A 13,386-nucleotide genomic window follows, 5' to 3' on the forward strand; every position below is an offset into this window, starting at 1 on the left:
CCACCAGACCCGGTCTGTTTGCCCAGAATCCACCTGCCCTGTCCCTAGGCAGGAAAACTGCAACTTAGGCAGCATCTCCCTGGACTGAAAACATGTCCCACATCTTCTTTTTCCCCTCTGGAGAAAGCTCTTTCTGGCATGGAGTGGGGACAGCTAAGGTCTCCAGGCTGCTGATGAAGTGAGGGAAAGTGGAGGGGAGTCGGCGCCGAGATGGGCGGATAAAAGGAGCGACCGCTCAGCAGCGAGAGGGAGAGGCAAGAGTAAGGCGCCCAGACACCATGTGGACAAGGGGAGGAGAGAAAACAGAGCTGGCGCGCGAAGGCTGAGCGCCCAGGCAGCCAGAGCCCAGATCGGAAGAGCCGAGGCCGGGCAGAGGGGTCCGCGGGCTCTGGAGGTGCTGGACGGGTGCGATCCGAGAGCAGACCGGGGCCCTCGCGAGCCTCTCCCGGCCCCTGCCCGCGATGAGCGAGGCCAGCCGGCTGTGCTCCGGCTACTACAGCCTCAACCAGAGCTTCGTGGAGCCCTTCCAGTGCCCCCGGCGCGGCGAGGGGGCCGCGCTCCAGTACTGCTGCGGCTTCGCGGACCTCAAGTACTGCTGCAGCGAGCCGGGCAGCTACTTCCCCTACAAGCACAGCTATATGTGGAGCCTCAGGTGGGCTGAGAGCCCGCGCGTGCGGCGGCTGGCCGGGCCCGGGGCTAGGGAGGCGACAAGCGGAGCCACGCGAGGGCCAGGGAGGTCCCCCGCGTCCCCGCTGTCCGCCCTGGGTTGGGTCCCTACGGAAGGACGCGGAGCCTCTGAGGGCGGGTGAGGGAAGGGAGAGAAATCGCCCCCCGGCTTGAAACTCCCACGGGAGCCAAGACCGGAGGCGAGGCGCGCGCTGGAGGAGCGCGGGCTTATGCGCCCAGGGCGCACTTGGGGCCCGCCTGGCTGGCCCCGCTGGGTTCCCCGCCCGCCTCCCGGGAGCGGACTGCTCTCCCCTCGCCGGGGACCAGTCCCAGGCTGACAGCCCTACTGGTGGAGCGCGAGGACAGGAAGATAACCCAAGCGGAAGGTTTAAAATCCTCTTTTTGGTTTATCTGGTGTATTTGAAGAGAAAGGAGGCTCCTTTGGGGCTCTTTTTACTGCATTAACAAGGACCAGAGTAGTTTAAGACTCTTTGAGGGGTGTGAAGGAATTGGCTGTATTCTTTAAAATACATATATATTTTTAAAAGGGTGTGTGTGTGTGTGTGTGTGTGTGCGTGTGTGTGTGTGTGTTCCTGAGGGCCTGTGCAAGCAACTGGGCTTTACGACTTGCCCTTTTTGGAGGATCTGACCCCTACCCTGGAGAGAATTGAAGAGACACCAAGAAAGGTACAGCTTTTGGTTGCTATGATTATACACACACTCTGTAGAACAGGACACCCCCTTTCTTGAAACCTGAGCCATGTGGCTATTGCTGGAATGTGAAGAGACTTTCTAAGGTGAGGTCTTTCTTGTTTCTTTTTCCCATAGTGGCAATTTTATTTTACTTATTCCAACTGGTATTGATGTAGACATTTTCATTATGAATTGCTTTTCCCCCTTCCACTCTGAAGGGCTGCAAACTTTAAACTTGATTTTTCATTTTGCTTGAAGAATGAATGGGGTTCGACAATCAAGGAAAGAGCTCCCACCTTAAATTGTTTTGTACATATTCATTAGTTTATGGGGTTGGAGGAGATGGATTCTGCTAGTAAGAGGTAAAGTATTGTGATTATGTCTCCCAGCCTCCTACATGACCTAGAATTTAACACACATGCCAAGTCTATAGCAAATGACTAAATGTTACTTCTTGAAGCAATAAAATATTAACATATTTTTCTATATTGCAAGCATCAAAAAGTCTCAAAAGGAGTGCCTACCTTCCAGTAAGTTCAACTGACAAAATTGTATTTTGCTGGACAGGGGCAAAATGTCAGAAAATAATGATAGCTTATCCTTAGTAGATTACATGGGGAAGAAATCTGTATTGCACTGGTTTATTATCTGGCCTTTTGGAAAATAACAGAGTAATCTATCTCTGGGTCACTGGAGGCGTTACTAATGACAGAAGCACCTCCAACAGGGACTGGCAATTCATAAGTCAAACTCAACTGGAAAATGTGCCTGAGATTCTCAGATCCTTGAATAGTTCCAAAGTGACAAGCAATAGAGGACATAAAACCTTCCTAAGATTTATGAGGGCACAAAGGAGTGAACAGCTTGCTGGGGTCTTCATTCAGTACTGACAAAATGGACAGTGCAGCTCCATTTCCGGGAAATAGAAAAATCACTTCAACTGATGTTGTCATTTGGCAGTGTTAAACCTGGGGTTCCTGTGAGTTATTGAGCTCTGAGAACACAATAGGGAGGTAAATTTATTAAAGCTTCATTTGCCCCCTATTCTTTGCTCTCCACTCCTAATTTAAAATAGTCCAACTGTGAAGAGTCACTAGCCCTCGTTTTGAGATTCTATAGTGGCTGGAGAAAGGCACAGCTGTGGCTATCACAAGGTAAGTGAACTTCCTAAGTAGGAGAATTGCCGCATTAATGTGACAGCAGCTTCAGACCCTCTCTCAAAGCTTGTAAAACAACTGCCATAGGGTGCTGACGCAAGGATAATTCTTCCTTTCCTGTGTCTGGCCCCTTCCCATCTTTTCTCCTCCTATGACTCCCTATGTTCTTAGTATTTTCCTTGGTAACCTTCTCCAGGACTTAGGGAAATAAGGTCTATTGGACAGGGCCATGCATGAGTGGCTATTTAATAAGTATTTATTGAAATGAATATTTTAGGAGCCTCCTGGAGCTCCGTCTTTACTGAGAGTTAATACCTAGAGTTTTGCATGCATAAAGCAACAATTTCCTTTTTTTTTTTTTTGAAACGGGGTCTCGCTCTGTCGCCCAGGCTGGAGTGCAGTGGTGCAATCTCGGCTCACTGTAACCTTTGCCTTCAGGGTTCACGCCATTCTCCTGCCTCAGCCTCCTGAGTAGCTGGGACTACAGGTGCCCGCCACCATGCCCGGCTAATTTTTTGTATTTTTAGTAGAGACAGGGTTTCATCGTGTTAGCCAGGATGGTCTTGATCTCCTGACCTCGTGATTCGCTCGCCTCGGCCTCCCAAAGTGCTGGGATTACAGGCGTGAGCCACCGCGCCCAGCCATAAAGCAACATTTCTGTAAAGTGGACGGTGACATTGAAACTGTTTGTCAGTATTATGAAGAACATTCTTTTTTAACAGAAAGCAGGGATGGCATGCTTTGTTTTTGTTTTTCTTTCAAATTGAATGGTCTGGTTTTATAATTTGTAGATTGAAAGCCCACACTATGTATGTGGAAGTTAATTAAACTAACAATTTTGCTTTCAAATAGACTAAATTACATTTTTACCTTGAAGATTTTTTAATCAGGTTCTTGTTTGAAGAATCTTTCCAGATGTCTAGCCTCTTATCTGCTCTGTGCACCAGATAATATTAACTGAGTGGATTACATTCCCACGTGTCTGTGTATACTGAAGTGATCCTAACCTTCCCTGACACTTAAAATGCACAAAAGTTAGGTTTGGTGCAAACAAGTATAAAAGAGGAGTCGCCAAATGTAGGGAGTCTCCCTTTTAGATGAGAGCAAACCCCAAGTTGAAATATATAACTCTACAGTGACTCTAGCCATAAAATTCCCCAGCCTTCACTCATCTACAGGGCTAGTGGAACTGGGTTGACAATAAACCAAGCACAAGAATCTCTGGAAGTCGACTTCAAGTGTGCTTCAGGAGGCAATCTCTTCTTTGCAGGGGTGCTCTATCTCCTGAAATCAAGGACAAGTGGAGTGAGCTTAGCTCTTCACTTTCAGTTCTGTTCTCCTTCCTCCCAAAGCAACAATGCTCCTGGCATCCCTGGTCAAATTCTCCCTTCCCTCCCTTTCGGTACAGGTCAAACTTGTCAGTGTCCTAATCCCAGGGAAAGAGCAGAAGCCTAAAGGCAAGCCAGGAAGATAATGAAGAAAAAGAATATTACTTTTCAATGACGTATGTTCCAAATATAGGTAGATCAATCAGCAGTCAATTATTATTGATTTCCATTTATTGAACAATTTCTACAAGCTAAGCTCTCAAATGCTTTAAATAAGTGTGTACAACACTACCGTGAAAGTTGACAGAAGTATCTGTTTTTGAGTAAAATTGATTAAAATCTATTTATAGGTTAAAATCTATTGGTAGATTTTAATTAGAACAAAATGTGGTTCAAGAAGTACATGTTAGCATATTAGTCTTTCAAGATAATGCTTTTTTTCTCCAAGCTCTTTTCCCATTTAGTGGTATTAAGTTCACAGGCTTATGAAAACTATATTTCTCAAATGATTAGACTTAGAGGTAACTGCATCAGACGGAATCATTACAAATTTAGGGTGGAGCAAATACAATCAGATACACATTTTATTTTTAGAGAAAAATACACGGGCTTCTTCCTTAATGCTGGAAGCCATTGACATTATGCCCCTTTAGAAAGGAAAAAGTCAAACTGAACATGAACTTGATATGAATTTCACAAATACCATTTTCCTTTAATTCAAATCGCTTTCTCCTTTTTTATAATAGTTTTGGCTTTGTAAATCAACAAATGGCGTTTCACATATGTCTTTAGTGCTTTTGCAGAAACAAATATTTTTCTATTCATCATTTGTTGGTGAACCTGATCTTTCCTTCTAAAATATATTAATAATAGATATTTATTTGATGGAGATGTTTTAGAATTATCCCTAGAGAATCATGTGACCTTTAACCTATAATATGAACACGTGGTCTTCCATATTAATGTACAGGCCAGCCAGGAGCGGTGGCTCACGTCTGTAATCCCAGCACTTTGGGAGGTGGAATGCCTGAGCTCAGGAGTTCGAGACCACCCTGGGCAACATGGTGAAACCCCGTTTCTACCAAAATACAAAAAATTAACTGGGCATGATGGTGTGCACCTGTAGTCCCAGATACTCAGGAGGCTGAGGCACGAGAATCACTTGAGCTCTGGAGGTGGAGGTTGCAGTGAACCAAGATTGTGCCATTGCACTCTACCTTGGGCATCAGAGTGAGACACCATCTCAAAAAAAAAAAAAAAAAAAGTAATGTATAAATTTAAAAGGGCCTCGAAAATCCTGCAGAGAAAACAAAAGAATTTGGTGGTGGAAAAAGGTGAACTGTAGATTTCAATCAGTTACTTTTTACGCTAAAATACAATTTGGTTATGAATGACTGAGAACAAGAACTAACAATATATTTATGCCTTCTCTTTAGTTGAACCAGTGTGAACCACTTTGTGTGACACATATTTTTTCTCTGTTTTCCTCAGCATTGGTGCCTTGATTGGACTAGGAATTGCTGCCCTTGTTTTACTCGCCTTTGTCATCAGTGTCTGTGTCCTTTGCTATTTATTTCTGTATACAAAACCTCAAAGATTAGACACTGGCCTTAAGCTTCAACAATTAGAGGCTTCTTCCACTCAAGAAGGTAATCAGTATCTATTATTTGTTACCAATTACCTGAACTCTATCCAAAAGAATAACTTGTACCTGGGTGATACTGTTAACAATGAATGCTTTTTAAAAATTCAGTTTACTATGTGTCTCACTAAAAATTCACATTGAATCAGGCCTTAATGATGAAATACCTTAGGGAAATTGTGCTGAAGGAAAAATAGCAGCAGGATGTAATTATTCTCATGAAAATTAAATCATTGGTTCAGTAAATCCACTTTAAATATATTTATGTTCCTTCCAGTTATTAAGGTTTATCCTCTTGAAATTTTTGAAATTTTGATTTTGGATGGAGTCAAAGAAGTCAAATTGTTGCGGGAAGTCAGGGACCCCGAATGGAGGGACCGGCTGGAGCCGCAGCAGAGGAACATAAATTGTGAAGATTTCATTTTAATATGGACATATATCAGTTCCCAAAATTAATACTTTTATAATTTCTTACGCCTGTCTTTACTGCAATCTCTGCACATAAATTGTGAAGATTTCATTTTAATATGGACATTTATAAGTTCCCCAAATTAATACTTTTATAATTTCTTATGCCTGTCTTTACTTTAATTTCTTAATCCTGTTATCTTCGTAAGCTGAGAATGTACATCACCTCAGGACCACTATTGTGTTAAACTGTACAAATTGATTGTAAAACATGTGTGTTTGAACAATAGGAAATCAGTGCACCTTGAAAAAGAACAGAATAACAGTGATTTTCAGGGAACAAGGGAAGACAACCATAAGGTCTGACTGCCTGCAGGGTTGGGCGGAATAGAGCCATATTTTTCTTCTTGCAGAGAGACTATAAATGGACCTGCAAGTAGGGAAGAGATCACTGAATTCTTTTCCTAGCAAGGAATATTAATAATTACGACCCTGGGAAAGGAATGCATTCCTGGGGGGAGGTCTATAAACAGCCGGTCTGGGAGTGTCTGTCGTACATGGTTGAAATAAGGACTGAAATACGCCCTCATCTCCTGCAGTACCCTCAGGCTTACTAGGGTGGGGAAAAAAACCCACCCTGGTGAATTTGAGGTCAGACCAGTTCTCTGCTCTCGAACCCTGTTTTCTGTTGTTTAAGATGTTTATCAAGACAATATGTGCACAGCTGAACATAGACCCTTATCAGGAGTTTTTGATTTCGCCCTTTGCCTTGTGATCTTTGCTTTGCCCTTTGCCTTATGATCTTTATTGGCTTCAGAAGCATGTGATCTTTGTTCTCCTTTTTGCCCTTTGACGCATGTGATCTTTGTGACCTACTCCCTATTCATATACTCCCTCCCCTTTTAAAGTCCTTAATAAAAACCTGCTGGTTTTGCAGCTCACGTGGGCATCATGGTCCTACTGATATGTGATGTCACCCCTGGAGGCCCAGCTGTAAAATTCTTCTCTTTGTACTCTTTCTCTTTATTTCTCAGCCGGCTGACACTTATGGAAAATAGAAAGAACCTATGTTGAAATATTGGGGGTGGGTCCCCCGATATCAAATAAAGAGAGGAACCAAGTATTTGATAACTTATTCTCTGAACCAAATATTTGCATCACTCTATATTGGCTAGTGAGTGCTCAGTTAAGAATTTATCTGTGTGTCTACTGTGTACAGAGTTCAGAAGGGCATATAAAATAATTGAGGCATATAAAAGAAATAGAAAAAATAAGTAGAAGATGTACTGACTAGATTGCAAACTAGTTAAAATATTGGGATTTATATGTGTGTAGTGTGACTATAAAGTAGAAATAAATGTTTATGGTATGTGGAACTAGGTCCTATTATTGTCTCAGACATCAAGTGCTATACAAATGCTAGTTGTTACCATTATAAAACTCAATCACAAAGAATTGTTAAAACTGTTGTGAATATAAATTTCTATAGTGTATTAAAAGTACTAATTATAAATTTTATTGTGAGAGACACATATAAACAAACTAGAATACACATAGAATATATATGGAATTTATCAAGAATTTATATATAGAATATATAAACTTAGAATATAAATTTAGGATTTATGTATGTATTTAGAATGACACACAAGTGCTTACTTGCTTCCATGTAAAAATAAAATGAAAATCTTTATGTTAAAAAAATTGAGAAAAGTCCCCACCCATATGCTCTATTTTAGCTGCATCCTAAAACTTCTCATATTATGGGGTACCTGTTCTGTGACCTTATCGAATACATCACCACTGTGTGATTGCATTAGCTCTCATTTCCTTCTCTATAGAGGAGACCTCTCAGAGGGTATCCTGTGTCACAGAACAAGGGGGCCAAGATTCCTTGAAAGTTCTCTTCCTGAAGTACTGTTTGGAGATTGCATGGCCAAAATGGCAGGTTGTTAGCTGAATTTAGTACAAATGACTTAGGCCCAGTTTCTCCACTGGAAGTTGATTAGTGATTATCAAATAATCAGATTGTAAAATCAATTTTTGTCTCAATTGCTTAGGTAAAGTTGCAGTTCTTAAATTTTTGCCTAAGAATCATGTAGAGAGCTTGTTAAAAACACAAGTTCCAGGCTCTGCATTTTAAAACAAGTAGCTCCTCTTTCTGCTTCTGTCCTTGTTCTCCTGCTGTCTGCTCTTCAGAGCAGCCAGAGCAGACCTGTTAAAACACAAGTCAGGTCATGTCACTCCTCTGCTGAAAACACTAATCGCTTCCTATCTCTTTCAATGGAGAAAACAGTCTTCATCGTGACCTATGGGGACTTTTGTGATCTGCCCTTATATTTCTTATCTTCACATGCCCAGCCTCCTTGGCCCCTTTACTGTTCCTTGAAATTCCTGACTCAGGGTCTTTGCACATGCTTCCACTATTGTCTAGGATGCTTTTCCCTCAGATATCTGCATGACTTACATTTTCACTTTCCATCTTTACTCAAAAGTTACCTTCCCAGGAGCTCTGCCCTGGTTACCCTATCTGCATTTTTAACTCCCTTTCAACATTTAATACCCTCTTCCTGCTTTGAATTTATCTTAGGCATTTACCATTAACATATTATATCCTTTACTTACCTGTTGTCTGTCTTTTGTCCACTCCAACTAGAAACTAAGTTCCAGAAAAGTAGGAATTTTTGTCTTGTTTGCTCACTACTGTATCCCCAGTGCCTATAACACATAGCAAATATTCCATGAATGAATTGAATGGGGTAGCATTGCATGTGTGTGATCAAAGGAGCATATTTTGAGAAACATTGGCAAAATATTGTCACTGTCACAGTCATAAAACATTCATTGATTGCCTTCTCTATACTCTGCTAAAGAAAAATTGGTTATTTTTCCAGATTTAGCTTAGGTACTGCTCCAAAATTTTATTTCATATTGACTTTAGAACATAGCAACAGAATTAGTTGGTTTGTTGATTCAAGTTTTGTATTCTTGTCGCTACTGAGTGAAGGAGGTCCATTATAGTTAGATGAGGCTGCTTACTTGCAAAGAAATATCCTCATTCTGCCCCCTCATAAATATATTTTGTCAAATTGGCAAATCAATTCAGTACACCTTTCCCGAATGCATGCTATTGGTAAGGCAGGATTTTACGTGATCAGTGACTTCCTGCTGCTTTCAAATGAGGTGATTTTGGTCCCTTGCATTGATTTTAACCAAATCAGACGTAGTGGAGAGCCCAAAATAAAAATAGTTCAAATGTCACTAGAATGGGAAGAGAAAATTGTTTGTATTTGAAAGCGAGCCTTTGATGTGATATTTAAACGTTGCTGTACCCTTCGTTAAATATGCATGTTCCGTTCCAATGATTCTACTACCGAGCAATGGATGCCAGTGTTCTAGCTATTGAGAAAGCAAGTGTGTGACTTTATTGCATTTAAGGAATGTTTTGAAGGTTAGGAACATAATAGAATATTTGCATAATAAATCAAGCAAGTAAATATTACGTCAGAGGAAAATTGGTTTCACCAGTTAGCCATTTCCTTTCTCATGGGTCAGCCTCTCAATATTTTAGGTTAATTTTTACAGTTGAAACTGTTTTCATTATAGGAAATCTGAATGGCCTAAAGGGAAATGTGTTCTTGTGTACATACTAAATTGACTTAGGACACTGAACTTTTTTCCCTCTATAAATGACAACAGTCTAAAATAGTCTAATATTAGACTATTTTGCCAAGATTTTCCATAGTATATCTTTATTCTGTTGAATTTCATTACAATTTAAGGCTCTGACATTTGGAATGGATCTTGAAAAAAGCAAGTCTGTGGTAGTGATTGTAGACTCTAATTGGACTACCCCTAGGGCTCATTCTGTACAGAGGACCTATTGCTAAAGCAATTGATTGGTCTTTAAGTTGTGTTCCATTTTCTTCTTTTTAAACTTTTGTGTTTTGGGTTATGCATGCTTCAAATGCCAATGTTTAAAAGAATTCCATTGCTTGTAAATTGTTCTGTATAGGACATACAAAGAAAAAGATGGATGTGTGAAAGGCATCCTTCTGAGTCTACACTCTGAGGATGAGGGCTCATTCCACAGGTTGTGGAGGAATTAATGGCTAATCGAGGAGCAATTAAAGGGGTGTCTTAGAGCCCTGCTTCTCAAACTTTTCCACCAGAGAATCCTTAAATGTATACAGTTGTCCCTCAGTATTCATTGAGATTGGTTCGAAGACACCCTGCGGATACCAAAGTCCTCAGATGTTCAAGACTCTGATATAAACTGGCATAGTATTTGCATGTAACCTACACATATCCTTCCATTTTATTTATTTGTTTATTTATTTGGAGACGGAGTCTCACTCTGTCGCCCAGGCTGGAGTGCGGTGGCGCAATCTTGGCTCACTGCAACCGCTGTTTCAAGCCATTCCTCCCTGTTTCAAGCCATTCTCTTCCCTGTTTCAAGCCATTCTCCCCCCTCAGCCTCCCCAGTAGCTGAGACTACAGGCACTGGTCACGATGCCTGGCTAAGTTTTTTGTATTTTCAGTAGAGGTGAGGTTTCACCATGTTGGTCAGGCTGGTCTCAAACTCCTGACCTCAAATGATCCACCCGTGTCAGCCTACCAAAGTGCTGGGATTATAGGCGTGAGCCACTGTGCCTGGCCCTTTTATATGCCATAAATCTGTAGTCTCCAACTGTTTTTAACACCAGGGACCAGTTCCATAGAAGACAATTTTGCAGGTCGGGGGTGGGAGGGATGGTTTTGGGATGAAACTGCTCCACCTCAGATCATCAAACATTAGAGTCTTGTAAGGAAAGCACAACCTAGATCCCTGGCATGCGCAGTTCACAATAGGGATCGTGCTCCTTTGAGAGTCTAATGCCAGTGTTGATTTGACAGGAGGTGTAGCAGAAGCTGTAATGCTTGCTCGCCCTTTGCTCACCTCCTGCTATGCAGCCTGGTTCCTAACAGACCACAGACTAGCACTAGTCCATGACCCAGGGGTTGGGGACCCCTGCTTTAAATCATCTCTAGGTTAATATGTAGTACAAGGTAAATGCTATGTAAGTAGTTGTTATTCTGTGTTGTTTAGGGAGTAATTACAAGAAAAAAAAGTCTGTACATGTTCAGTACAGATGCTTCTTTTTCCCAAATATTTTTGATCCATGGTTGGTTGAATCTACAGATGCAGAACCCACGGATATGGAGGGCCAACTATGTGAGAGAAAGGAACCTGTGTCTCCAGAATTCTAAGGGCTAGAGTAGAAAGGCCCGCTTTAAGCCTAATGAGCTTTACATTATCTGACGTTCCGATTTTATTTTTTAAATTATGAGAATTTTCAATTTGACTGCATAATATAATAACTTGCTTTACTCTAATAATAGCAACTTCTCCCTCTCATATCTGAGTAAAATTGATGCTCCAGGAAGATAAAGCATATTTATCCTGGGGCTTTGAATATCTATTGATACTCTGGAGTTGTAGAAGGGGCTGGGGGAAGGAGCAAAGAGAAGGGTTCTTAGAAGCAGAATTTTTGATAAAAATTAGAAGGGCAAATATTAGTAGAGCTGCTTGGCACAAATAAAATAATACAGTTGTATAGGTATAATAAACAACAAGCCTGTATTTGATGTTCTTTTTTGTAAAAGCAGATGATATAAATGAAAAGGGGTAAGTAAATTAGCAGTAAGGCACAGTTATCTAGGAGAAAAGCATAAATTATATATGAAATACTGAGAAGGAAAGCAAATTTAAAGATAATGCAAACATTTATTCTGCCTGTGAGCAAAACAGGATTTGGGCTGGCTCAGTACGGTCTGCTATATTCATCTTAGAAGATATCCTAGCTCCCCCAAAAGAAAATCTTCCTTTCGATTCATTATAGTTCATTATCAGTTCATTATAGGAAACTTAGGAAATACAGAGAAACAAACAAATAAATCTTGTATGTGACTAATTTTCAACTGTAGAAGTTTCTTTTTTTGTGGTTTCTCCTTTTGGTTTCACACTTAGAAAGTTTTCCCCTCACCAAAAGACATAAAGATAAAAGATTTAAGTATAAAAAATAAATGCATTAGAAGAAAATATAGGTAACTATATTTTCCAGTATAGTTTATATTTTCTAGTGTAGTTAATTTCTGATTTCTAATATAGTTAATTTTTTTTTTTTTTTGAGATGGAGTTTTGCTCTTGTCGGCCAGGCTGGAGTGCAATGGTGTGATCTTGGCTCACTGCAACCTCTGCCTCCCGGGTTCAAGCAGTTTTCCTGCCTCAGCCTCCTGAGTAGCTGGAATTACAGGCATGAGCCACCACACCAGGCTAATTTTGTATTTTTAGTAGAGACGGGGTTTCTTTATGTTGGTCAGGCTGGTCTCGAACTCCCGACCTCAGGTGATCAGCCTGCCTTGGCCTCCCAAAGTGCTGGGATTACAGGCGTGAGCCACCGCAACTGGCCCTAATATAGTTAATTTTTAACTATATTTTTTATTATAGTTCGAAGTATTAGTAATTAGTTATAGTTGCCTATGGTTCTCTAATTATATAATTACCTAGCTATATAATTACCTAATATAATATAGTTACCTATATTTATATATTTAGATACCTATAGATAACTATATTGTATTAGGTAATTATGTAGTTGTCTATATTTTCTTCTAATGCATTTTTCTTATACTTAAATCTTTAATACTCCTGGAGCTTTAATTTTGGTATAAAATGTGAGGTAGAGATCTGCCTTTTTTATTTTCCAAATAATGAGGCAGTTGTCAAATATTTATTGGCTAATCCATTTTTCTCTTGACAATTTAAAATGTCACTAGTCATAAACTAAATTCTTATATATATTGTGGTCTGTTTTGGACTTTGTGTTTTGTTAAATTGATCCATCTGTTTATTTTAAGCTAGTAATATACTTTAAGAATTACTGTAGGTATACAGTTTATTTTAATATCTGATTAAACAAGATTCCATCTCCCCTCTCTTGTCATGCTTCTTTTTCAAAGTTTCTTGGCTAGTCTAGTAACATTCAAGTTTCCAAATAAACTTTTGAGTCACTCTGTCCAATTTTAAAAAGAGAAATGGTATTTTGATGGATTTTGTACTAAATTTATAAAGAAGTTGGGAACTACTTTTCTAAATAGCCTTAACGTCCTTTCAGAAACATTTGCTCAAAGCTTTTATGAATTAGGCTGCCAAATTATTTATTAATAGTAATATCAGTGTTTATTTCAGAAAGATTTTAAAGGAATTCATTGAGATCTTAGAAGATAGGGTAATTGGAACTCAATGGCATAAAAGGCCACCCGTGTCCCTTTAAATAGAAAGACGTTTTTATTTAAAATAATGAGCCTAGAATTTTATACAACTGCTTTTATTCCTACAATGTAGAAAATCAAATTGCTCAATAGAGCTACTGCTACATTTATTAGGTTGGTGCAAAAGTAATTGCAGTTTTTGCCATTATAATAGCATTTCTGAGTCCTCCTCAAGGCA

The 13,386-nt window shown here is 40.0% G+C and overlaps 1 protein-coding gene across 1 annotated transcript in view; it reads left to right on the forward strand.

The window, feature by feature from the left end:
* The window catches only part of SHISAL2B (shisa like 2B), a 25,411-nt gene continuing 12,025 nt past the window's right edge, over positions 1-13,386 (forward strand). Inside the window, exons 1-2 of the mRNA XM_002815600.6 lie at positions 1-652; positions 5,336-5,493. Of these exons, the coding sequence (XP_002815646.4) occupies positions 462-652; positions 5,336-5,493 (349 nt within the window). The 5' untranslated portion in view covers positions 1-461. The remainder of the gene's footprint in view (positions 653-5,335; positions 5,494-13,386) is intronic.

This window comes from Pongo abelii, chromosome 4 (assembly GCF_028885655.2).
Source record: "Pongo abelii isolate AG06213 chromosome 4, NHGRI_mPonAbe1-v2.0_pri, whole genome shotgun sequence".
Lineage (NCBI taxonomy): Eukaryota > Metazoa > Chordata > Mammalia > Primates > Hominidae > Pongo > Pongo abelii.